The sequence below is a fragment of the Ovis aries genome, chromosome 22, assembly GCF_016772045.2.
Source record: "Ovis aries strain OAR_USU_Benz2616 breed Rambouillet chromosome 22, ARS-UI_Ramb_v3.0, whole genome shotgun sequence".
Classification (NCBI taxonomy): Eukaryota; Metazoa; Chordata; class Mammalia; order Artiodactyla; family Bovidae; genus Ovis; species Ovis aries.
In genome coordinates this window covers 34121320-34148839 of record NC_056075.1, presented here as the reverse complement: position 1 = coordinate 34148839, position 27520 = coordinate 34121320, and the positions used below count along the sequence as shown (strand labels likewise).

Below are 27520 nucleotides of genomic sequence, written 5' to 3'. Positions count from 1 at the left end.
TAAGCCATTACCAGCTGTCATCTAGAAAACTGCCACAGCTTCTAAACTGTTGTTGTTGTTTGCTTACTTCCCTTTTAGTCAGTTTACTACAGTGTAGTTAACATGATCTTTTTAAAAAAGGAAGTCTCAGACCTTTCAGTGATTTCCCATTGCCTCAAGGATTGCCTGGTGAGTGCAGATGTCTTAACGTGGCTTGAATGATCATTAGTAACATTGCTTCTCCTCCTCTGCGTTCTCCTTTTTCATTCCGTGTTTCAGCAGTAGTTGGTTAACAAACATTGATTAATTGTCTCCTAGTTAGGGTTATACAGATGTGGAGCCCTGTGTAAGTGCTAGGATATAGTATGGTCTTTATCCTCATCAGCATTGAATATCTGTCTGTTAGTATCAGCAAGACGTCCTTCTCTCGTTCCCTTCCCAGCCTTGCACATACTGTTTCGTCTGCCTGGAATGTGATGTCTTCTGCTCACTCCTACTTCTGCTCTTATTCAGGAATTTGCACTCTGTGGCCCATAAGGCGATTCCAGCTCACTCCCTCTTTTGGTAGAGAAACTTTTTTGGGGCACACAGCCACTCTCGTTCCTTTATGTGTTGTGTGGCCGCTCTCACACTACAGCGGCTTAGTTAGAACAGTTGCAACAAAGGCCATGTGCCCCAGAAACCTATGTTGTTTACTCTCTGGGTCTTTTATAGGAAAAGTTTGCTAACCCTTTAAGTATTATTTTAATCACTCACACTCTGTGCTTTCATCATCAAAAATGTTTTTTCACAGTGCTTGATTAAAAGCTTTTTGAAAGCAGGAGTTAAATCAGTCTTGCTTATAGCTCTTAGTGAGCTCTTAGTTCCTAGCATATATTAGGCATTTGTAGTGCTCCAAATAAGTATTTGAATGAATGAATAAAAGTACCTTTTAAAGCATTTCAGTCAATGAAAATTCTCAAACCCTTAATGTCCTTTAATAGTTAATTTTTTTCTTAAATATAAACTTTGTTTTTTAGAGGTAAACAAGAAATTGAAAATTTGAAGGAAGAAGTGGAAAGTCTTAATTCTTTGATTAATGACCTACAAAAAGACATCGAAGGCAGTAGGAAAAGAGAATCTGAGCTACTACTGTTTACAGAAAAGCTCACTAGTAAGAATGCACAGCTTCAATCTGAATCCAATTCTTTGCAGTCACAGTTTGATAAACTTTCCTGTAGTGAAAGTCAGTTACAAAGCCAATGTGAACACATGAAACAGACAAATATGAATTTGGTAAGTATTAGTGTACATTTAACTTTTAAGGCAACACAGCAAGAAGCACAAATTAAGTTTTACTTTCATGCATTGGAGAAGGAAATGGCAACCCGCTCCAATGTTCTTGCCTGGAGAATCCCAGGGACGGGAGAGCCTGGTGGGCTGCCGTCTATGGGGTCGCACGGAGTCGGACACGACTGAAGCGACTCAGCAGCGGCAGCGGCAGAGATGTAACCCTAATGGTGGATGATTAAGCTCTTCTTGGTGGGACGGGCACGGACTTTCTGATCATTTCAAATGCTATGAGAAATGTCAGTTTTTCCTTTCAACTTACGTGTTTTATAATAAAATTTCTCCCTAACATTGTTATGAAGAAGTATTTCATTTTTGAAAGTAAGAAAACCAGGATTTTTGCCATTCCTAACTGGAATTACCATGTATTTCTTAATAGGACTTTAAATTTCTGTATTTTTATAGCTTAAATTAAAATGGTTTTAATATTTCCAAGTTGTGGGGGGGTCTTAAGTTACTCCTAAAAATAATTTAGGACTCTAGTCCAAAACTACAGAAACCTGTATCGCATGTTGTTTTGCTTGTGTGGGGTGTCAGATGCATTAAAATATCACTCCTCCCCTTCACCCCCCCCACCCCGCTTTACTGTATAAGAAATTTGAGGAACACAATTAACAACCTGGTAAGGAGTGATGATAGAAGAATTCAGTACCAAAGACCTTGTATTTTTGAGGTTTTAAACTCTGAGCAATAATTAAAACATATCAGAAATTGGTATTTTTATCTTATTTTAATATTTAGGAAAGTAGATTGTTAAAAGAAGAAGAACTGCGAAAAGAGGAAGTCCAGGCTCTGCAAGCTGAACTCACTTGTACACAAACTGAAGTTAAAGCATTGAGTACCCAGGTTGAAGAATTAAAAGATGAGTTAGTGACTCAAAGACGTAAACACGCCTCTAGTGTCAAGGATCTTACCAAACAACTTCAGCAAGGTATACAGTTCTTCTGCATTTAGATCTTAAGTGTTCTTGTTTCTTTTTGTTGAAGGATTCATAGAAAAAATATGTTTTACATTAGTTTCTCCCACATTGGGTAGAGCTGTAGGTTCTTCTTAATGTTCATAAACCAAATGACTGACCTTGTTGTTTCATAAATAGTTTAAAGCATGTTCTATGCTAAAATACTTTTATTCACAGAATCACAGAATATAAGAATGGGGAAAGTGCCTTTCCAGGACAGCAATTACATGATACTGTCAATGAAAAGCGTTTAAGTATTTGTTCTCCAGTTTGTAAATTGTAAACATGTATCACTCTGTTTTATGCACATTAGAAAAACATGAAAAATATAAATTTAAGAAGATCAGATTAAATACAAGTAGAGTGCTAGTATTTTCTGCCTGCACTTGTCTATGAATTGTTATGTACAGCATCTGGGGTACCTGCACCCACCTTGATGATCTCTAACTTAGAGATCGTTGAATCCTAACCCTTAATTTTAGGGGAAACTGAGATCCAGAAAAGTTATAAATTTCCAGAACACAACGATTGACAGCTAGAACTGGAACTCAAATTTCTGTCATTTAAAAATTTATACAGTTTTTGGAGTCTGCTATGTGATTGGATACACAGCTGAATAAAAGATAGTCTGACATCCTGTTCTCTACTACTGCCCACTGTTTTATTTGTATTAAAATAGGGTGACATACAGTAATATGGTAAAAGGGACTTAGCATTTACTTAATAGAAATATATTCAGATACTTGCCAGAAGAATTTAGTTTTCATAGATGTAATTGAAGGGAAATTTGGGGGGATTTTCTGGTACTGTGGAGTTCTTTTAAATCTTCCAGGACTCCAGAAGTTAGATTCTGTGTGCCTAAATGATGTCAGTATCCGTTGTTATCATAATGTTATTTCCATGTATTTTGTATTTGACCTGTGCGTTTCTAGATGTCCTTTTATGTGAATGACCCTACAGACCTCCTGTTGAAAGTATGTATTCAAGAAATTTCTTTTGTCACTTATGCCATTTTGGCCTAAGTGATTTTAGCAGTTAAAATCAGAGATAATGGGGGCAGGTGGTCATGATTGTTGTTACAAGTAATCCATTTCTTTTCCTGCAGCACGAAGAAAGTTAGATCAGGTTGAGAATGGAAGCTGTGATAAAGAAGGCAGCAGCATGGGAAGTCGCTCTAGTTCATCAGGTGAAAACTAATGCTTTTATAGTTGTTTTTCAGTGATTGATTATCAAAAGAAACAGCATTTTTTGTTCTACAAGGTATCGATATGTTTTTCTGTCATTTTGAATTATATAAAACAGTGGTTATACACAATTATATTGTAAAAAATATTTCCAGTTAAAACATTTAAGTTCTAATCATTACACAGGATTTTAAGTTTGTCATGGGGTTCTATACCATCTGTCTCCTTACCTCCTTTTCCTTACCTGCTTTTTCATTCTGTGCGTCAATTTCTTCTTCCATTTTTCAGTTCATATTTATATCCATCTCTATAGAAAGATACGGTATAGCACGTCTTCCATTTTCTTTTAATTTTATATTGCTTTTAACACCTGAGACCTAATGAGATGGGGTCATCATTATATTTCAGATTTTATATATATATATGTATGTATTTCTGAATCTTTTTGCTTTTTCATGGTAAATATGCCTCTTGTTGAGTCGCTCAGTCATGTCCAACTCTATTTGCGACCCCATGGACTGCAGCCCCTCCAGGCTCCTCTGTCTATGGAATTCTCGAGGCAAGAATACTAGTGTGGGTTGCCATGTCTTTTACTAAAATATGCCTCTAGTTTAAAGCAAAAATTAATAGTCTATAAAATTGATTGATAGCATTGTGAAAATGATAATTAGCAAAATATCAGCATATTTATCATATTTGGAATGCCAGGAACCATGCCGAGTGCTTTAAACATATCATCTACTCACAGAACAGTCATGTGAGATAAGTGTTGTAATTCCCATTTTATAAATGGGTTAACTTAAAATTCAGAGTGGTTCCATCAGTTCAGTTCAGTCACTCAGTTGTGTCCAACTCTTTGTGACCCCATGGACTGCAGCACGCCAGGCCTCCCTGTCCATCACCAACTCCCGGAATTTACTCAAAGTTGTCCATTGAGTCGGTGATGCCATCCAACTATCTCATCCTCTGTCGTCCCCTTCTCCTCCCACCTTCACTCTTTCCCAGCAGCAAGGTCTTTTCCAGTGACTCAGTTCTTTGCATCAGGTGGCCAAAGTATTGGAGTTTCAGCTTCAGCATCAGTCCTTCCAATGAATATTCAGGACTGATTTCCTTTAGGATGGACTGGTTGACTGCAGCCATGAAATTAAAAGACATTTGTTCCTTGGAAGAAAAGCTAATGACCAGCTTAGACAGCATATTAGAAAACAGAGACATTACTTTGCCAACAAAGGTCTGTCTAGTCAAAGGTATGGTTTTTCCAGTAGTCATGTATGAATGTGAGGGTTAGACTATAAAGAAAGCTGAGCGCCGAAGAATTGATACTTTTGAACTGTGGTGTTGGAGAAGACTCAGTCCTGACTTTCCCCAAATCCATAGTGACAGAACTCAAACTCTAGAAGCTGCATGCCACAACATTTTCACTGCCTCCTAGGAGTTGCACAGTAGGGGAAAAACATCAATAACTCTTATAATAGTGGAAAAATTGTATAGTAGAAAGAACATGGGTTTGAGATTACACATAGGTATTTAGATCCCAGCTCTACCATTTACTAGTGTATAACCTTGGATAAGATAATATTACTTAAACCTATAAAATGAGATTGGAAAAAAATACGTCTTTGTAGTATTAAAAGAGATTAGAAATTCTTCTCAACGGATATTGGTAAAAAGAAATAGCTACCATTTAGTTATTGCTTACGGTATGATGTACTAACTCATTTAAATGAGGATAGCAGTCCAATGAGGCAGATCATATTATGGTTCCCAGTTTTAAATGATGTGACTGTGATAGAGTCCAAAGTCACAAAGCTACTAGGAGGGCTAGCTCCAGAGCTTACCCTACTGGTTATATTCTGTCTTATGACTTTTTCCTCTTTCTGTGTGTCTCTGTTTAACTTTGGTGTCTTGAGTTTCTCATTTCTCTATTGCCACTTCCTATTTCTGTTTTTAGAAACATACTAGACCCTTTATTCTATCATCAGTCTATTCAAAAACAAGAACTCAGGTTAGATATGGTCAGGTATGACTTGAGTTCTGTGCCCAACGCTGTTAGATTGAATATTTGAAAATGATAGAAGAAATAATGCCTGAAATTAGAGTTGACTCCAGACTAAGTACAATAAGTTATTTATTTATTTATTTATTTATTTATTTTGGTCTTAAGGGTCCCTCAATGCTCGAAGCAGTGCAGAAGACCGATCTCCAGAAAATACTGGGTCGTCAGTAGCTGTAGATAACTTCCCAGAAGTAGACAAGGCCATGCTGATTGAGAGGATAGTAAGGCTGCAGAAAGCACATGCCCGGAAAAATGAGAAGATAGAATTTATGGAGGATCACATCAAACAGCTGGTGGAAGAAATTAGGAAAAAAACAAAGTATGTATTCTTTTTCATTTCTGTTCCTTTGTTTATGGCTGAGCTGGGTTTCTGTTGTCGCATGCCAGCTTTCTCTAGGTGTGGTGAGCCGTGGCTACTCTGGTTGTGGTACTTTGGCTCCTCACTGTGGAGGATTCTCTTGTTGCAGACCGCAGGCTCTAGGGCACGCAGGCTCCATAGTTGTGGCGCACGGGCTTAGTTGCCCCTCGGCACATGAAATCCTCCCAGACCAGGGATTGAACCTAGGTCCTCTATAGTTGGCAGGTGGATTCCTAACCACTGAACCAAAGGGAAGTCCCGAAGTTTGTGTTATTATGGTACTGGGATCTGTGTTCAAAATACCATTATTCATACGATAAAGTTACTGAGTTCAAATTTAATTATTTCAAGAGCCTTTCTTTCAAAAATTTTTTTTAAACTATGATCATTTAGTTCTCAGTCTTATGGGTCATGTATTTTTGTTCTAGGTTTTGGGAATACAGAAATGAAAGCAAGCATAGGTTTTTCCTTTAAGGTGATATAGAGTTCTGTAGGTGTTGATTTTTTTACTAGAATAACTTTGAACTTAAAAACAGATTGTGCTCTGCTTAGCTTCTAATTTTCAAGATGGTGGTTCTAAGAGATAATGGGGTTGTGGATTATCATTCCTATTGAGCAGGACACAGTGAGGTATTATAGATTTAGGGAAAAATTTGCCCATGAGTTTTATTTAAAAAATTTTTGTTTAAGTTACCAAAGCCATTCTTCTTTTTTTCCCACACATTTATTTGTATTTCTTTATGTTTGTCTGTGCTGGGTCTCTGTTGCAGCGTGTGGGATCTAGTTCCTCTACCAGGGATTGAACCTGTGCCCCCCTACATTGGGAGCATTGAATCTTAGCCACCAGACCACCGGGGACATCCCTGCTCATGACTTTTAAAAGAAGAAGACAACACAAGTTTTAAGTTTAGTGACAAGAAAATAGAAAATATTAACTGAAACTGGAACAATAAATTGTTCACATATTTTGATTTACATAAGGAAAAAAATAGAGCCATGTTTATATATCTTAAATCTAAACACCATGTTTTAACAAAAATGGGATCATTTGAGAAGCCATCTGAAGAAGAAAAATTCCCTTATTTTGTAATACTTGCTGAGTTGCTTCAGTCATGTCTGACTCTTTGCGACCCTATAGACTGTATGTAGCCTGCCAGGCTCCTCTGTCCACAGGATTCTCTAGGCAAGAAACTGGAGTGGGTTTCTATGCCCTCTCCAGAGGATCTTCCCAACCCAGGGATTGAACCCGAGTCTTTTATGTCTCATTGGCAGGCTGGTTCTTTACCACTAGCGCCACCTGAGAAGCCCCTATGTTCTAATACAGTTCTGTTATTAACCTAATATGTAATTATTTCATGCATCATCTTTACACTTATGATTAGCTCACTCTTGAAAATTGCAGTGTTTATAAATTCTGCAGGGACGTAATTGTCATAGTGTTTTATTTTACAGAATAATTCAGAGTTACATTTTACGAGAAGAATCAGGCACACTTTCTTCAGAGGCATCTGATTTTAACAAAGTGCATTTAAGTAGGCGGGGTGGCATCATGGCGTCTTTGTACACGTCCCATCCAGCCGATACTGGATTAACATTGGAACTGTCTTTGGAGATCAACCGGAAACTACAGGCTGTTTTGGAGGATACATTGCTAAAAAATATTACTTTGAAGGTATTTGTATTTCTCATTCACTTACCAACCAAGAAACATGGCAGAAATGGTACCTCTCTTATTCAGTCTAACACATGGATGGACTGTTTCTGTAAGGAAGTTTAGCCATTGTTTCCATAGATGAAATTTTATGTTTTTCTCTTATTGAAAAATGTAATTTTTAAAATTAACAAGGAAAGAAAGATATAGCAAAAAAAAATGAGTATAGCTATTGGATAGACTCCCTAAGATGAGTCATTTACTTTGCAATGGAAAGTCTTTAACATATATTACAATAGTTATAATTGATTACTGAGGCATTAAGATTGAGGTATTTATTTTCTAATGTATTTTCCAGCTATATTTTATTTTTTGCAGCTGTTATCTGACCCAGCTATTCTGTTTGTGCTGTTTGGGCGTTAATGGTTAGTAATGGGTTAAAAAAATTTTTGTTTTAATCTGATAATACTTTTATACACTAAAATTTGCTATAGCTTTAGTAAAAAGATTAAGTATGATTCTGAAGTATGCAGGATTGCTGCACTGAAAACATGTATGTGCAAAGTTTATCTCACGTGGCAGATACGACTGTGTATCACTGTTTAGTTCAAAATTTAGGGGAAAACAGTTCGAATCGAATCTTTTTACTTATTACACTCAGTAGTTCTGTTTTCTTTTCCCTCTTTTTCCAACTGTTAAAGGAAAATCTGCAAACGCTTGGAACAGAAATAGAACGTCTTATTAAACACCAGCATGAACTAGAACAGAGGACGAAGAAAGCCTAACACAAAGCTCTTCCTCAGTGAGCAGACGAAAGCCGCACAAGGAGCAGGGGCCACTGCCCAGCACTGCGGGAAACTCCTCCCTTCGTGTGTCAGCCAGTAAAAAGTTTGTTTTGCTCCATCTGTATAAAAAAGTACCTTTTTACAATACAAATGCATTGCTGTGTATACTGTAAGAATGTAAGCTCTGATGAAACTTGTTCTTGTCCAGTGACAGCCTGTCACTGAATCTGAACAACTGAATTAAATTCGCTGATAGTCATATGAAGTGCTGAACATTACAACAAGGGCTTTTGAAAACCCCTTCTCCGTATTTCTTCCCTTTAAAATATATAATGTCAAAAATGATTTCACTTTCTAAAATTATGCATGAAAGGACAGGTGTTAATCATTCAGTAATATGCTATTTCTCCAACATGAATAAAACTAAAGAAATGAAGAAAGCTTTGTTTTTGACATTCTGATACAGCGTTTGCTTGTGTGTTAGGGACGCCAGTGAGTTCTTAAATCCTTTGGTCTTCATGGAAGCGGATAGGAAAGCTGCTCTTGGTGACTAGCAGGGACCGGCACTGTATGCTTCTTTCAGGTTTCCTTATTTGTACTAGGAACATTGTTTTCAGGTTTGATTTGAGTTATTTGTTACATTTTTTAAAATCTCTAGTTACATAAACTATGATTTGAAAATTCCTGTGGACTTCAGCTATATTTTAAAATGTGAAGTGAATTAGTCATTAGAACCAAGAGATGAGTAATGAATTCTTTGAAACAGAAATACTTTAGTTTTACTGACATCAAGTATAAAGATGAATATAAGATACTTATGAAGAACCAGTTCCCAAGAGAATCCAGCACAGGGCACTGTTAACCATTTTATCTGTGCACCATTCTTTACTGTTAGTTTAATTATATGTTATAGTGGTGTGATCTTACAGCCCCTAAATGTGCTGTGTTTCAATAAATAATTACATCCTTGTAACCAAAGGAGTTTTAGAGCCAAATTTATGTATCCTGTTGGATTTTTACAATATTTATTTAAGATATGCACTCAAGTGTTGCTGGTCACAGTATCAGTATTTCTGTCACTGAACTTTTTTCTCATGTCTCATAATTTCTCACTGTGATTTTCTACATTTCATTATATTCAGATCATTTCTATAATGATACCTTGGCATATACACAGATGTTGCAGCAAACTTCATTTTTGTTTTGAATTTTTGCACCCTTCTTTTCCTCTCAAGAGAAGTAAGCATTGAGGTGATGGATTAAAAGCCTTCAAAGAATTGTATGGCTTTACCAGTTGGGCTGGGCTTTTGATGGCAATGTCCCTTTAATGTCTTTTAACTTTTTTTTTTTTTTAATTGACTTACCATTGTGTAAAAAGATCATTTACTAAAGGTTAGATGATTCATTGTAGCATCTTATTTTTTCTGTATATTGAGTTAATAGGTTTCATCCAAAAACAAAATCTTTTCACTTCAAAATGGAAATAGAAGTTCAGAAACACTTTATATTTAAAATAGCTGTAAGTTTTAGTCTTACCGTAATGTGTCTTTTTACCAGTAATAATTTATCAAAATAAAGAAATGAGGGTAAGTGCAATCACATCTGAATTATTTTCCTAGTTGTTTTTGATAATAGTATTGATGCTCCCAAAGACTGTTTAGTCAATGTAACTAAATTTTTACAGCTTCTTATGTGATACAGGTTCATACACTACAGTATTTGTTTTTTTCCTTCCAGGACATAAAATATGTTAATGGAGACCAAATAGTGGTCAGATCTACAATATTCTATGTCTGTACACTTTAAAAATATATATGTACATGCACACATTTTTGCATACATATATTGCATATGAAAATGAAACATTCCAATATTAACATTTGTTCCAGCATTCATTTAAAGACGTTTAGTGTTTAAACAGTTTTAGAAGAATGCAATTATAAACCATATATTGACTTATTACTCCCCCCATAAATGTAAGGAACTGTGAAAAATTTGAAGAAAATGTTTATTTTCCTTTTGTTCTTTAGTTTCTACTATATCCTTTTGTATATAGATCATGACTGAGCAAAAGTGTGTACAGCAAGGTGCATTTATCAGGTCTCTCTCTAGACTGACCCACAGATCCTGATTAAGCATTTAGAAGGCAATATACGGAAAGAAGAATGTGGTGTCCAGGAAAGGAAAATGGTGTAGATAAATGATAAACTTGACTTCTGGGAGAAATTTTGGTTTGTCTGTTTATTATTAATTAAACACATCAAAGGCTGTTCTTGTTAGCACTATTTTGATTTCTTTGAAGAGGAAATTATTTTTGTGTGTATGTATACATACATATGCACTTTACTAGGTTTTAATTTTAAAACAGGCTAACTTTTAACAGGCTAAAGTCTGAAGTGGTATGGGAAAAAGGCAGTCACAGTAAGTATGCACTTTTTACTAGGTTTTAATTTTAAAGTGAATACTTACTGTGACTGCCTTTTTCCCGTACCACTTCAGACTTTAGCCTGTTAAGCTCTAAGGATTGAAAATGGTGGGTGTGAACAGTAGAATGAGTTTAAACTTCAGTTTGTTTTTTAAACTTTCTATCCATAACCATTTAAAGCAATTTATCTTGAAATTAAATTTTGTCAGGCTACCAACAAATGTTGTTTATTCATATAATAAACACATTTATTGAAAACCCCTTGATTGCCAGGCACCATACAGGGTGTCAACATTATACTGTAGACAGGCTAGACAGGGCAATTCGTGTCAGCATGGAGCTTATGGTCTAGTGGAAACCGCTGGGAGGCAGCCTTTGAGTCTCTGCAGCCCAAAGCCAGCCCTTATCAGTAGCTTAATGCACTGTGCACGTAGGTGATCCAGAAGTCTCACTCTGGCATGAAGCTTTGGGAAATGAATCCTTGCTGAGATACACTGAGAGCAGATCATTGTTTTTGTGGTGGTTCTGCACATTTCCTAACTTTTTTCACAGTTTGATGTTTAGTTATTGTTTTAAGAAGGGGAAAAAAAAATCCAGTGACCATAAAATGGCACTTAATTTTTGCCATTTTAGTAAATTATTAATGTCCACTTGATGCTCATAAAGATGACTCTAATCATGGTGTCATGTTTGTTTCTAAATTGTTTTGCAGTATATTATTTTCTAAAGATTTTTACATATAATTTCAGATGAGGATTTATCAGTAGAAGAAAAAAAGCGCTGGAAACTATTAGTACTGTAAATGTTGTATATGTTACCCTGATGAAAATATTTGTATCAATCATGGTATTCCATATGGTTAATTTGCCTTATGAATGCTGGATTCAGTGGTCTGTCTTCCAATAACCTTATTTTTAAAATGAAAGATTTCTTTTTTGACACTAAGATTGTTCATGTTTAATACCGGTTGGTGGCACTAGAAACCTGAAAAATTTTCAAGACTGAACAAGAGAAGATAATCAGAGAATCCAAACAGAATTTTTCAGGAAAATAAATGAAAAATATAATTGTATATTAAAGATGTATTTTCTTCTGAAATGAAATTCTTTTTTAAAATGCATATAGCTGTCCATTTTGACAATGATGAAACTTGTTTATCTTCCAAAGTTCATATATATATGTGTGTATTGTACAGATAATCTTTAGTTTGATTACACTGTTCATTTTGTAAATATCTTTCTGTATAAAATGAAGCTTTTCAAGAGAATTTTATGTATATACTGTACTTATTAAATAGGAAATGCCTGTTTACCAAGTTGTATTTTACTGGCATCTTTGATTATTTACACATACCACTACTAACAGACTGATTGTCCAGACTTCACAAGACTGAAATTGCTTAAATGTTCCTTTTTAAACCAGATTAATAAGAATTTTTGCTTTCCATTTTTGTCTTTATTCTACTAATTACAAGTCAGTGAACAATAGTAAACTAATCGAATGCCAAGTTGTATTTTAAATTTTTGTCTAAATTATTGATAGCAAAACCTGGCCTTTTGTAAAAGGCTGCCTATATGAAAATTTCTCATTGAACTTGACAAGCCAGGAATAAATTCAGATTTTCCACAAAACTATGGAACTTACTTGCCCAAATTATCTAGGTTTAATAATAAAGATCTAATCGGTTCAATAAAAAGATATTGAAATGGCATGAGCTTCATACAGGTAACCTGTATAATGGATATTCCACATCGTGGTGTGTTGTTTTCCGTTTCTCATGACAGTTCAGGTACACACAGATTATGCCGCATTCCTTAAAGAGTTCCGTATTGGAAAGAATCCCCTGAAATCAGGATCCTTAAAATAAAGGTACAATTAATAGAATTGAGGAAGCTTTGCTGACTTACTTAGTAATCTGTTTTCAGCGGCTTATAGATTTGTTTGCAAGAGAAAGGAGTATATAAAAGAGTGAATTTTTGGAAGAGAATAGCTTACTGTTCTTAACTGGTCAGTGTGACCTGCAGTTAGTTATAAAAGACCATTCCAATGAACTTGAATCCAAGCCTGCTTTTTTTTTAAATTTCTTTTTTAAAAACTTATATTTCGGCTGCACTGGGTCTTTGTTGCTGCATGCGGGCATTCTCTAGTTGCAGTGGGCAGGGCCTACTCTTCATTGCAGTGCACGGCCTTCTCTTGGTGGCTTCTCTCGTTGCCGAGCACCGGCTCTAGTAGGTGCGGTACGCTGGCTCGGTAGCTCTGGTGCACGGGCTTAGTTGCTTCTTAGTTGCCTGTGGAACCTTCCCAGACCAGGGATGGAACCTGTGTCCTCTGCGCTAGCAGGCGAATCCTTATCCACTGTGCCCCCAGGAAGTCCTGCTTTTTCTTACTAAGTCTGCTTCAATCAGTGAGTGTAGGATGAGTGCGCACTTCTTCAAGAGGACCAGCAACTTGGGAGGATGCCTCTGGCTGACCAGGGCTAATGCTGAGAACAGTGTGACCAGACTAGATGTCCCTGCTCCTGCAGAGATGCACTATTAATTCCTAAATTACATTTAGGAGACTTGATTCTAATTTTTTAAAAGAAGCACCCACTTAAGTCATATTCTATTTCAGAGGAATTTTCAGCCTTTTGAATTGTCCGAAGGCTGTGCTGCTAGCCAGTCAGATGATCTACCCATATTGCATTTCAGAAAAAAGGGGAAGAGGTAGGATGTTATATCTGAAAGAGGAATCTCTGCCATTTAACCCAGTGCGAAAAGAGTTCTATTGAAATTTTAGGATTCATTGAAATAAAGAGTTAGCCAACTTTTAGTTACATTTACTTGGAAACTAAATACTGGAATGGCTTTCCGTATCATCCATTTCACTGTGTGTTTATTTTTAATAATTAAAGACCCAAGGGCAAGATGTGTTTTCAGCATCCTTACATGTTACTTGTCCCAAAGCAGTTAAGCCTGCCATGGTATTTCTTAGGTTCTTTTTTTATGAAGTCTGACCAAATGCTGCCGTTGATCTAGTGTACCCGCCAACACGACAGAAACACTTTGAGCTCCTCCCACCAGAGCCCCCAATAGATCCCAACTACCCCCGTAAAACCCAGCTCCCTAGGAGTTCATGCTAAAGGGCTGGCTATTGCTTTGGGCTCCGAACCAGCTTCTCCCGGATTTTATGTTTTTGTGGTGTTTGTCATTTTTGTGTTATCCAGGCAAGCCTGGAAGGATGGAGGGAGAACCTGCTTGGGACTCACAGGCCAAGAACAGTCTCTTGCTTGCTGCCTAACTGGAATCCAGAATCCACTTTCTTATAGAAATGGTATTTTCAAACAGTGACTAACTCTCATCAAAATTTATGGGCTAGAAGGCTCTGTTTGCCTGTAACATTTATTACATTTTTTTCTTTACTTTTATGTGGTTAAATGCTTTCTGAGCTCCAAGGCACCAACTTTCAAAAAAAGCAGAGGCTTGGAAGCTTCAAGGCAGGATGGTGCTCCGCACACTCAAGCCCCAGATACCTCCTGAGAAATTTGATGATCCAATATTACAGTCTCATAAAGGTGTCCTGAAGTCTCAGAAGTCAGTCCGAGTCACTTGTTTGCAAAGTCCGTCCTCTAAAGCGCAAATGTTGCTGATGATTTTTAAAGATGGCACTCTACCTCCAGGCACAGTGTAGTTTCATTTCAGTAACAACTTTAGGATAAAGCGGAAGAGAATTTTTCCTTTTGTCTCTGTCCACACTCCCATCTCCCACACAAAACTTCACACACACCCAAAACGACAACCAGAACACTACTTGCCCAGAGCTGGTTTGGCTGTCTCTTGAGTTTCCAACCTTCATCACTTCCTTCAAATTCTGCTTGGATAGGCTTTTTTTACAAGTCAGTCAAGTGAGGAAGAGATAAAAGGGAAAAATGAGAAAGTTCAGCAAGATTCCTTGTCACATTCAGTTCCTTGTCAAATTGTATTTTGATGGTGGAAGTGCTCCATATCATGTTTGTCTGTGCTGTGGATGGTATGCCACAGGAGGCAGGACCCACATAACGTGGCTGTTTACAGAGGATGTTCCATAGTGATTCCTGATGTCATTTTGTACATTTTTGTAAGTTCGACTAGAGATGTACAGCTTAACATATATCTATTATTTTTTTAAAAGGAGAGGATTTCCAGAAAGTTAAACACTGAATAGGAAACACTGAACACTAGAAGAAATTACTTTGTCTGATTGTTGAGGGGGGATGGAGGAGGGGGTGCCAGGTTTAAGGACTGAAGGATGGAAGTGAAAGTGAAAATCTGTCGTGTCTGACTCTTTGAGACCCCTTGGATGTCCATGGAGTTCTCTAGGCCAGAATACTGCAGTGGGTAGCCTTTCCCTTCTCCAGGGGATCTTCCCAACCCAGTGATCGAACTCAGGCTTACCTGCATTGCAGGTGGACTCTTTTCCAGCTGCGCCACAAGGGAAGCCCAAGAATGCAGGAGTGGGTAGCCTGTTGTTTCTTGAGCGAACCTTCCCGACCCAGGAATCAAACCGGGATCTCCTGCACTGCAGGTGGATTCTTTACCAACTGAGCTATCAGGGAAGCCCCTTTAAAAAGGATAAATTCATGTATGATATAGTTTAAAGTTGATTCTATTAAAACTTCCCCTCTAAAAAGAAAAAAAGCCGGTCAATCCTAAGAAACAATTAGAGTACACTGAAATGTTTTTCTAGGTTAATTTTCTGCCTTAAATGCTCATTAACATATCAATAGGTGTCATAGAGTAGTGGGAATGAGAAGCAGAGACCTTATCAGATTTTGGGGTGGGTAGGGTAGAGGTAAGGACCAAGTTCAAGTGAAGGTGAGGTCTGCAGAGATGGCTTGAGGGCACTGAGTCTCATGTTCTGATACAGCTGGTTGCATGATCCCTCCAACAATGAAGTTAAAAGCCCCTCTGATTGGTTTTGGACACTTGTCAGCATACGAAAATAGTTTCCTATATGAGCATGGTTTGCCACGCAAGGTGTTCTTAACGTCTTCTAGGGGTTTACCCAATGCTGTACTTACTTAGCCCGATAGCATTTAGGACCTAGTGTCTCTGGTCAGAAATAAATATAATGTACTATATTGCTTTTGCATGTTAAAAATGTGTATTTTCCTTTTGAAATGACAAGGAACACAGTTAAAGCACAAATATATCCGTGAGTGGGTTGAAGTCATAATTAGATTCTTTTTCTTTGTATTAATATCGTTTAAACAAAAAGACCAATCAACTGTTAAAGAAGATGGATGTGTGAGCTTGGGTGGTTTAGCAGACTCTTCGCTGGAGACTTGGCACCCCTCTTTTCTTCCTCTTTCTGATTGTCTTTTGACTAAGCTCTTCCTCTAACCGCAGAGAAGTAGAAAAATCAGTCATTTTGTTCTCTGAAACCTCAGTAATGGTTTTGCAGAGGACTCAATTAATGGATGATACTATAATTGTTTCAGCACTTTGAGTTCCTTGAGCTTCTGAATTACCTGTGGGTATATCTTTGCCTGCTGCCCTGTTGGTGACTGTAATGGAGCCTCCCTTTCCGGCCCCATCTTCATCTAAGGCAGCTGGAGAACGCTGAGGGATGTAAAATGATCTGGACACGGATTTGCATGACCCTGCCCTGCCACTGATTGTGAAACCTTAAACACATGACTTAACCTCTTTGAGCTTCAGTTTTCTCACCTGTAAAATGGGGATGATAAAATGTGTTTTGCAGAGCTGTTCTGAGGATTAAATTGGGCACTGAATACGGAAGAACTGTGTAAACTGTGAAGCTCTGAGATGTGGCCAGATAAGCTAAATCTTTAAAAAGAAAGGGATAATTCCTGTTTTTACAAATACTATTATTAAAATGTTGAAGGATGTATATATAATTGTATTATAAAGATTATTGCTTTAATAGAATAGCCTTTACAACAAAGTGAAAAAGCACTGTTAAATATACAACTATGTCTGTATGTAAAGGCAAAGTTCTGATCAGATACATAGACTCAACACTGGCTTCCGCTGAGGCTCGCTACACTTTCTTTTAAAAAGACTTTTTTAATGTAAATGCTTCCCTGAGATTGCCATGTACACAGTGCTGTACTAGATGGCACATTTAGAACGTTGAGACAGGGCTCATTGGAGGTGGACTGCATTATTAGGTGGATTCTTAGCCAGACACTTGGCATACCTGTGGTATTGATTCTTGTTTTGCAATTGCCTGATGGCCTTATATCTAGAAAGGTGTATTGCAGAGATGAGAAAGATAAAATAAGTGAGAGCAGAAGACGCAGGTGCTACCTTTTGAACTTACTCATTTTCCAGCCAAGCCCATCCTCTCATGCACAGCCACTGAGGTGTCAGCAGGGAGAGTGCTTAGACGGCTGGACCTTTGAGATGTTTTTGACATGGTCACACAGACTCTGTGCTAAAGGCCAGGTTCTACTGTGGACGAACTGTGGGTGTTTCACCTTTGCTAGGAAGGAGGAAGAAAAGGGAGGAAAAGCACTACAGGGCTTGGAATTTCACTAATACCAGCCCAAGGAAGGTGTTGGCAGCACTTGCCTGCTTTAGTCCTTGGTCAGGGGGTTTAATCAGGGCTCCGATTTCAGCCACCCCAGCTTAACACCAGGCAATGGTGTGCCATTGAAGACAGGAAGGCAGACAGGTGCTGGCAACTAACCATGTGCCCACTCCTGCCACAAGGTTGGCACTCATTCTCTGAGTTTAAGAAAGCTCCATCGTCAATATTTCATTTAGGTTCTGTAGTGCTTTTCAAAGCAATCTAGGTAACTCAAGCACGGCTCCTGAGTCAGTGTGTGTATGTTTAAACATTTTACATTTTATTTTTTAATTAATCATTTAGGCTGTGCTGGGTCTTTGTTGCAGAGTAAGGGCTTTTCCTTTTCTCTAGTTGCCAGGCTTAGTAGTTGCTGCTCACAGGCTTAGTGGGATCTTGGTTCCTCGACCAGGGATGGAAACTGCATCCCCTGCCAGGTGAATTCTTAACCACTGGACCACCAGGGAAATCCCTCAAGGTGTGTTTTGATAGAACTCAGGTTGTGTTTGCAGCCACTAAGATTCAATCCTTAAGCTAAGCCAGATACACATGTAAAATAAATTCTCCATCATTTTCTAGATTTTCTGCCTGCTTTTGGATTATCTTGTACAATTCAATTATATCTCCATTATTGGCTTAGGAGTTAATCCTCTTTGTAAAATGTCTTAGTGGTTGCCCTGGGGTTTACAAAATATCTTAAAAATTGAAATGCTTTACTTATTCACGAGTCATCACTGTGTAGGGGCCACATGAGTTCTGTGATGGGCCCAAATTTGTTACACGTGCTGCTGGAGAAAGCACCTTTGTTAGATTTTATTCTGCCCGTTTTAGAGTTGGATGATGAGAAGCAAAGACTGCATTGCCATGTGGACCACAGCTCTGAGAGATGGACAAAGGCTTGAGAGAGCATCTAGGCTTAGGGCGAACAGACTTTCAGGTCCCACAGGCTAATAACATTTCAGAAACAAAATTTTGAGCTTGCAGACTTTTATTCTGCTAAACAAGGGTCAAAAAGAATTGCCATTTATCACCATAATTTCATGAAAGAGGAAGCTTTAACAGTTTTCAAAAGAGGCTGAAAGATTTAAATTTTAAATTGCATGAGTTTAGTACTGTGAAAAGCTCTATTTATTTTTCTCCCCTCAGTGGAGTCTGGTATTTGAAAATCACAGATCCAATCCAGCCATTCATAAGATGAGGGGAAAGGCCCATGGGAGGAAGTGATCTGCCTGAGGTCACACTTTGCCAGGCTTTTCCTTGCTCCAGAGGCACTGATGACCCTGATGGTGCCTGAATCACAGTTGATACCAGTACTTTATGTTTCTACATATTCTGTTCCAAGCACCAAATAAACTAAGGAAGCTCTGAAGATGGAAAGTATGTGGGTTATTGAATTATTGCCTCTCAGGTCCAAATGTAATGTGAAATATCTGCCTTGTGACCAACAGGGGAATTCCTTTAACCATTTCTCCTTCAAAGTGAGCATGGTGTTAAGCTTCCTTAGCAGAGGGCAATGGAAGCACATTACAGGAGGAAGAACCTTCTAGAAATTGCTGGAAGGGGCTGAGTATCAGCCTTGTGAGTGAGAGGACATCTAGTGAGCCTGCCCCAGCTATCCCTCTGCAACTCTGCAGCACCTGATGACCTTTCCATAGCCTTCTCAGCATGGAAGGCAAAGCCCCTGCAGGGATACAGGCAGTTACATGTGGTCCAGAGAGTCGTACAAAGAAGCCACTGCAGGGCCACACTGCTGATTGCTGACCGCCTGCCCCCCTGCTGGCACTCCTGCCTATTGTTTGCCAAACCATCCGGATCATCTCCCTGCTGGCCAAACCAGCCAACACCTCTGTTGCCCAGTGGGCTGGACCACACTTTCTGCAACGAGGTCTGAACCCCTGCCAAGTTTGTGTTTTCTTGGGTTTTCTCCATCAGCCAAAGGTACCATATAGAATTTCCTCATATCTTATAGTAAGTCTTTTCTCATAGTTAGTAATTCTTTGTATTTAAAATTTGCTTAACCTATTGCATTGTTTCTCTCTCCTGACTAGACCCAGACTACTGCTGAAAGTGAGAGTGAAGGACATCAGATGACCTGAAAAAACTTCTTTCTTTTTTAATGTTGAATAACATTCCATTGAATATAAGCGCTACATTTTTTAATCCATTCATCTGTTGATGGATATTTAGGTCACTTCCATATCTCAGCTTTGTGACTATTGCTGCCGTGAACATGGAATGCCAATTTCATTTCCTTTGGCTATGTACCTGGAAATGGGATTGCTGGATCCTATGGTAGGTCTACTTCTAATTTTTTAAGGAACTTCCATACTGTTTTCCATAGTAGCTGCACCAATTTACATGTTCACCAACAGTGTAAAATGGGTCCCTTTCATGCAGTACATCCTTGCCAACACTTCTCCTTTTCATAAAAGCCCTTCTAACAGGTGTGAGTTGATAGCTCATTGTTGTTTTGATTTGCATTTCCCTGATGATCAGTGAGGTTGAGCACCTTTTCATGTACCCACTGGCCAGTTGTATGGCTCCTCAAAGCCATGATGTTCTTTCATTATGCCTGGCCCCTAAAAGTCTGGAGGAGGAACCTACCTCTGCGTGCTCATTCACTACAGTCGTGTCCGACTCTTTGTGACCCGATGGACCATAACCCTCCAGGCTCCTCTGTCCATGGGATTCTCCAGGCAAGAATACTGGAGTGGGTTGCCCTGCCTTCCTCCAGGGGATCTTCCCCCCCCTGGCATCTAACCTGCATCTCCTGCATTGCAAGAGGATTCTTTACTGCCGAGACACCAGGGAAGCCCAACACCCAGGCTGTAGACAATAGACATTTCATTTGGAAAAATAAGTCTGGAAATCATTATAAATTACTTCTGGGGCAACTGGTGGTATTCAGACGAGATGACTGTCGAGCTTTTGCTCTCAGCAAGGATACCAGAGTCCTAGTTGCCAGAATCCTTAGCCCTGGCATAGCCCAGCACTTAAAGAATGCAGTCACCACTTATCAAATAAGTGAATGAATTATAAATTATTCAGCGTTCTCTTAACTACTATTTATCTAAGCAGTTGCAAAACCAAATTACACAATGTCAAAGAAAAATTAACACAGGCATATAAACAATATCTCAATAGATCTCTGTACTGGTCACATTTTCCTTGGGTAATTCAGATTAATTTGTGCAGCCCGAGGTACAATTTGCTCTGCAGGTCATTGAGAAAGAGTATGGCATTCTTGGATTGTTATAATTTACAAAAATGGCATGTATTTTTTGCCAGTGGGATAGAATATCTAGGAAAGATACACATTCTTTGCCAACTTTCTCTAGCAGGATATGCGAGAAGACGCTGACTTCAGGAAAGACAAAGAAGTGTCCTGGCCATGGACTGCCTTTGGTATCTGGCCACATTTTAGTTGCAAGGAAGCAGAGCTTTGTCATTGCATTTTAATGTGTAGTAGAAAACAACACATTTTTTGTTTTGGGACTGCTTCAAATTATACGTATATTTGGCCACGCTGCATGGCTTGTGGGATCTTAGTTTTACAACCAGGAATGGAACCTGGCAGTGAAAGCCCAAGTCCTACCCACTGAATTGCCAGGGAATCCCTCACCTTATATTTTAAAATATATCTTCTACTTATAAATATGTATTTATATTCTAAAAATATTTGTTTTCTGTACTGAAAAGTTTCCTTGGCAGACATTTTGCTAAAAATCTAACAATGTATTAAAAAATGTTTTTACATTAACTACTTTGGTTGATTGATTTGCCAACAGCCAAGGTAAAAACTGTTGGAGTTCAGAGTTATTGGATGTGAAAGGGTTACAATATGTAAAATTCTATCATATATTGTAAAATAAAGATATGGCCCAAATAGACCCAAGATTTCAAGGCCAAGTACAGCTGGTTGCCAGTTTCTGACTTATTGACATTTCTTTACTCTCTTTTTCTGTTTTTTGGTCAGGTAGCTTGCAGGATCTTAGTTCCCCACCCAGGGATCGAGCCTAGGTCCTAGCAGTGAAAGCACAGAGTCTTAACCACTGGATTCCCTTATTGACATTTCTTACATTAATTAATATATTATTAATTGTTAATTATTATTTAAATATTATTTTAAACTTAACATTTAATTTAATAAAAATGTAATTCAGTTCAGTTCAGTTCAGTCGCTCAGTCGTGTCCAACTCTTTGCGACCCCATGAATCACAGCACGCCAGGCCTCCCTGTCCATCACCAACTCCTGGAGTTCACTCAGACTCACATCCATCGAGTCAGTGATGCCATCCAGCCATCTCATCCTCTGTCGTCCCCGTCTTCTCCTGCCCCCAATCCCTCCCAGCATCAGAGTCTTTTCCAATGAGTCAACTCTGCGCATGAGGTGGCCAAAGTACTGGAGTTTCAGCTTTAGCATCATTCCTTCCAAAGAAATTCCAGGGCTGATCTCCTTCAGAATGGATTGGTTGGATTTAACTAAAATAATTAAATGTCATTATTAATTGATTATTAATTAATATATTGACAACAAGATTATTAATTAATCTTATAATTGGCATGAATCAAATGCCTGTTGTAAAAGATGCAGCGAAGGTAGAAATACACAAGTAGAGATCAACAAAATTAATCATATTGGTGCGATCAGTTACTGCCCTGTACATCATTGTTCAAAAGGAAAATTGAAAAAAAAAAAAACTTTGGACAACCTCAAATGACATGAGTATCAGTTTTTCTGGAGTCTGTTCCCTTTAATATTACTAATTTTGACTCTTCTCATTGCTCTATCCTCAGCAGAGTGCCCTTTCTCTAAATGAAAATGAATTTTAAAAGATTTAGGAGCACTCTGAGGCAACAAGACCATCTAACAGAGTTAGCGGCACTTGGCCTTAAAACTTCAAGTGGCTTTAAAAATTGAAAAGCACAAAACTGAATGATTTCATTCATGTCAAAGCACTAAAGACATTCTATGCTTGCCTGAAAGTGTGGAAACTGAAGCCTGTTTTTTTCTGCTCTCACGTTTTATTTGAGATTTTAAATTTCAATGTTTATTTTCCTTTTTAGCTTTGTCAAAAGAATGATGTTTAGCAATTGATGAAAGTAGGTTCTGAATTCATTTGACTGCATAGGCGGCCTCGGCATCTGACTTTGGATCTGGGCTCGTTTCATTCCTTCACACCGTCTACAAGGTCTTCCTTTGAAATGGCTCCGGGAAATCTTCCCTGAGATTTGCTAGTCTGAAATATGCTACAAATTTTTCACATGTGTAATTTGCTTCCAGGCCTCTGCTTCAGTGCTAAGAAGTCCTTGATATAATGTGATATGCATTGCCAATATGGCACCCACCTCCTGGAATCAGGCTGTGGTTTTTTATGCTGCATACTAAGTAGCTTCAGTCGTGTCCAACTCTTTGTGATCCAATGGATCATAGCCCTCCAGGCTCCTCTGTCCATGAGATTCTCCAGGTAAGAATACTAGAGTGGGTTACCGTGACCTCCTCCAGGGGAGCTTCCTGACCCAAGGATCGAACCCAAGTCTCTTATGTCTCCTGCTGAGACCTTATATTTTGCACAGTGATGAGCTTGGACTATTAATCAAGCAATTTGATCAACTTGAAAAACTCTGTGTTTCATATCATCAAAAAGTCCAACAGTGGAGATATAGGAATGTGAAGGCAGTTTTGGCAAAATAGCAAAAGAATGTACACTTCGGAATCTGACCATATGGGTTGGATCAGTTGATCAAACCTCTATATCATTTTTTAACAATTTATTTATTTTTAAATTGAAGGATAATTGCTTTACAGAATTTTTTGTTTTATGTCAAACAACCTCTACACCTTTTCATGCTTCAGTTTCCTCATAGGAACAATGACGGTGAGGGTAGGTACCTTCCTTCCAGTATTAGTGTGAGATTCAAATGAGATGACGAGTCTACACTATGTACTCTGTCACGCAGCATGAGCACTGAATAAATGTTAGCCATTGTCATGGCTGAGAGTTCAGAACACCTGGACTGAACATGGCTCTTCCAGGCTTAGAACAATGCAAGGTCATAGGCACCAGGCAAAGACTACAGGCATGTAAATAGCATGATGTCATTAAAGATTGGCCTGATCCTTATAAAAGAATCCCCAAAGCAGTACATATGGTAGAGGCTAGTCAAAGAATTATGGTGGACCTCCTTGTCTCCAGTGATGAAGAGAGCAAGGATTGTGTGTGTGTGTGTGTGTATGTGTGTGTGCGCGCGTGCATGCACGCACGCTTGCATGTGTGTATGTAGCTTTTGTGCTGTGGATCACATTATTATGACGGAAAAAGTTGTCACTTGGTACAAGTTCTCAGGCAAATGGTCCACATGGCAAAGTGGTCATCACCCCACACAGCAACATAGACCCGAAGTCAATTCTCATTGCTCTCCTCTCTGATAAGCCCCAGGAAGGATGTTTTGAAAACTGATTGAGTAAAACAAGTGAATTCATAAAAGTCTTGCAGATAATCCTCCCTGACATAGGAATCCCTAGAAAGTTCTGTGGAATTTACACGTAGACTCTGCCACTAGGTGGCAGAGGAAGGTTATGAAACCCGCCAATCATCACAGACTAGGAAAAGTGCGCGTCTCCCTTTCCTCATCTCCTGGAGGGAGCCCTGTCTGAAGGATCCTGAGAGACCTTTCCTGTCACTTGGACTTTTAGCCCCTGTGGTTCCACATACTCACCCCCTTCCCCGCCCAGAGGAGTCTGTGGCCCTGGATGGCTGGTACTAGCATAACCTAGTGTGTGTGTTGCCCAAATCCCTAAAAAGAAAATACCAAAATTTCCAACCTTTGAAAGATTGTCGAGTCTCCTAGAGCTGGACATTTGGAAGAAAAGCAACATTCCTGCAGCGCTCTGCAGACACTTTTTAGAGAGAATGAGCCCAATACACTGCCCAGCTGTCTTGCTTCCTTTCTGTGGTCAGATCCATTTCTCAACCTGCCCACTCCCAGGAGGAGCCAGCAACACTACTGCTATGAAAACCTTTAACTTTTTAATCTCAGAAATCATTCATTTTGGCTGCTGAGCGTAGTTTCTAACACTCCAAAGTCTGAGAGGCTGCTGCTGCTAAATCACTTCAGTCATGTCCAACTCTGTGCGACCCCATAGGCGGCAGCCCACCAGGCTCCTCTGTCTCTGGGATTCTCCAGGCAAGAATACAGTTTAAACTTGAATGGTTCATCGATGGGCCTTTTCTTTTTTAAAATTTTCTTTCTTTTCTTTTTCTTCCTTTAAAAATAAGGTTCTGAGTCTGAGCTAGAAAGCACTGTGTTTTATTTCTGAGCGCTGGCTCAGTTATATTCTATCTGGAGAGAGTTCAGGATGGGATTGATCAAGCAACATTGTAAGCAGAGAGGAAATGCTTTCTTGGAGAATGTGCTGCTTTAATGTCATGTCACCACCCTGTGAAGAAAAAATCCAGCGGCCTCTGCTTTATGACTCAGAATTTTATTATATTCAACATAGATTACTAAGAGTTACAAAACTTTCTCCTATCATTTATAACCATTCAATTAATTGTTCCAATTTCTGGAGGAAAGGCAAAGGTTAGCTGAGGCCCTTGGTTTAGGAATCAAGTCCTCCTCTCCTATTTCCACACGACAGATGTGACTGGGGGTTGGCACAGGGCCAGCTGAAATGGCAGCAGGGTATGTGATAAAGAGACAGGATGGAGACCTCGCAGTGTGAAAGGATGCCTTGTCCAGGTGACAGTGGAGGGGGTTTGGAGGTGGCTCCCAGGAGTGTGTCCCTGGGTGCAGCCCACTCTCCTCTGTCTGTGCCCTACTTGTGTTAAGAGGACTGCTTCAGTCGTGTCCTACTCTGCGACCCCATGGACTGTAGGCCACCAGGCTCCTCTGTCCATGGGATTCTCCAGGCAAGAATACTGCAGTGGATAGCCATTCCCTTCTCCAGGGGATCTTCCCAACCCCGGGATCAAACCTGCGACTCTCACATCCCCTGCATTGGCAGGTGGGTTCTTTAGCACTAGTGCCACCTGGGAAGCCCACCTGTGACCTAAGCCACCATCAGTTAAAGCCTCAATGTGTCCCAGATCTGTTCAGGGCCTCCGCGTCCCGCTTGGGCAGTGCTTTCTTACTGAGGAGCTCCTAGCTTCTGGTGTCAGCTGAGATATTGCCAGAGCATTTTTTTTTTTCTACCCATTGTGCCCTTCCTCCTGCAAGTGATTGCTGCAGCGGCCATAGGCTCCCTCCAGGGCTGGAGCTTTCCAGCAAAAGGATTTGTTTCTCAGCTTTGGGAAGAAAGTAAGAGAGAAATCCAGCTTTCAAATTAAGGGCACATGAAGTTCAGGGGCTTCCAAGTTAAGTCAAGACAATCATTCCCTTCTTTGAAGGAACCCTACTGCCCTCGCCCATGTGAGCCAAGCCGAGGGCTGGAAGTTCCCTTCCTCTCGCTGTCTATCAAGGGTTATTGGAAGCGCAGCCAGCTGTGAATCGAAGGAAGCCCAGGGAGGGAGCAGAATGCCTGTCCATGGTCAGGGGCGGCTGGAGGTGGAAGGCATTGTAGAGGGGAGAAGCCTCGGACAGCCTCATTTCTAGGCTGGCTCATCTGTTGGCAGGTGTCTGGACAGAGCTTTGAAAGATGCCCTGGGGGTGGGGAATGAGCCGGAAACTGCCCCCCTTCCATACACTTTGCTCACTGCTGTGGGTCCCCATTCACTTCCCAAATCCTCATCACTTGAGGATTTCCCATGGCCCAGGCCTTCTTTTCTTCTTTTCTTCTTTTTTCTTCTTTTCTTTCCAGAGCCCCAGCCCCATCTCTAGCAGGGCCCTTGCCGCTCCCCTCCCCGCCCCCCAATCCAGGTGTATGGCCAGTTTCTCCTCCTTTTGCATGGGGTCCCTCGCAGCCCACGGAGAGGCTGATCCCTGCTGCCAGTAACCTTCTCTGTGGTTTTCACCCTAGGAAGGAAAACCGCACTCATTTCTTCTTTCTCCTTCTAAGTGGTTCCTGGCTTGACCTGCAGGGAATTTTTTTTTCAGGGAGCTATTTTCATTTAATGTAGGATCATATTTGCTTTAGTAGTGGGGTGCGTTTCTTGAGCTTTGGTCATAATGCTGAAGTATTCTTAGACATTTCCAAAGTGGCTTCAATGGGGAGTGTAAAATACGGTTTTCCTTAATAAAGTCTTGAATAGAGGACTGTTGTGCTGCATCGGGAACCAGCAGTACATCCTCCGTGGTGGCTGTTTAGATGAACAATTACCCACCGCCTGGGGCTTCCTGTGCCTCATTTTGTCATGCTTGGGGACCAGTCGGTTTAGTTTTGCCTTTACTTCAAAGGCCATTGGAACAGAGGGAGGAGCTGCTTTACTTAGAGCCTACTGGTCTACAAATTCACCCATTTCCCAACCCTCGTTGTCACCCCTATGCCACAGCCTGGGTGGCATGCCGACTCCCCCACTCCTCATAAAGATCAGAGATTCTGAGATTGGCCTTTATTGGCATGGTCGGCATCTTTGCCAGTTGTGCATATATTGATAACAATCTAATGATCATCCCGAAAGCTACAAAGACGATACTGAAGACAGAGGCACGTTTTTAAGGAATCTAGTTAATGTTTTTGTTTTTCAGTCGCTAAGTTGTGTGCGACTCTTTGCGGCCCCAAGGACTGCAGCACACAACTTAATGTTTAGCACTTACCTTAAAGAACAGGAATGCAAAGTCTCAAAGCACTTAGGTTTTAGTCCTGGAGCCAGGCAGGATACAAAATGATCCAGGGCGGTCCTCAGCCAGAATGTGGCTGGAGCACTCAGATGGTGACTGCTGCACGCATGGATTATGTCGCTGTCACTTTCAGCAGTTACTATTTTAACCAGGTCGCACCTGATCTCTGCCTGCTGGGAAAGTCAGCTGTGTCCTTCCTTGGGCCCCCCTCCTGCCGCAGCATAACACAGGCGTTTCTAGCCCTTTTGGCAGGGGGCGTGTCCTGCCCAGAATAGAGCTTGTCTCCTGGGCCACCTTGGGCTTCCCTTGTGGCTCAGCTGGTAAAGAATCCTCCTGAAATGCAGGAGACTTGGGTTCAATCCCTGAGTTGGGAAGATCCCCTGGAGAAGGGAAAGGCTACCCACTCCAGTATTCTGGCTTATAGTCCATGGGGTCGCAAAGAGTCGGACACCACTGAGCGATTTGCTCTCACTCACTTACCTGGGCCACCTGCTACAGAGCTGTCTTAGGGACTGAGGGGCCCTCT

At 39.9% G+C, this 27520-nt stretch overlaps 1 protein-coding gene and 1 long non-coding RNA gene across 3 annotated transcripts in view; one reads left to right on the top strand and one right to left on the bottom strand.

Annotated features, from left to right (window-relative positions):
• CCDC186 (coiled-coil domain containing 186) overlaps positions 1-12036 on the top strand; it is a 40255-nt gene extending 28219 nt beyond the window's left edge. Inside the window, exons 11-16 of one of the 2 annotated variants that reach the window (XM_027960636.3) lie at positions 999-1254; positions 2050-2239; positions 3372-3452; positions 5615-5825; positions 7317-7536; positions 8217-12036. In XM_027960636.3, coding sequence (XP_027816437.1) covers positions 999-1254; positions 2050-2239; positions 3372-3452; positions 5615-5825; positions 7317-7536; positions 8217-8300 — 1042 coding nt within the window. In that variant the 3' untranslated portion in view covers positions 8301-12036. Of the gene's footprint in view, positions 1-998; positions 1255-2049; positions 2240-3371; positions 3453-5614; positions 5826-7301; positions 7537-8216 lie in introns of both variants that reach the window. The other variant, XM_060404722.1, reaches the window with a different exon arrangement.
• Positions 9601-27068, bottom strand: LOC132658416 (uncharacterized). The gene is made up of 3 exons (XR_009598045.1): positions 26971-27068; positions 15138-15303; positions 9601-14587 (listed from the first exon to the last, which is right to left on the bottom strand). It is a non-coding gene; the product is annotated as an uncharacterized LOC132658416 (long non-coding RNA).
• Between the last annotated feature and the right edge of the window lie 452 nt (positions 27069-27520).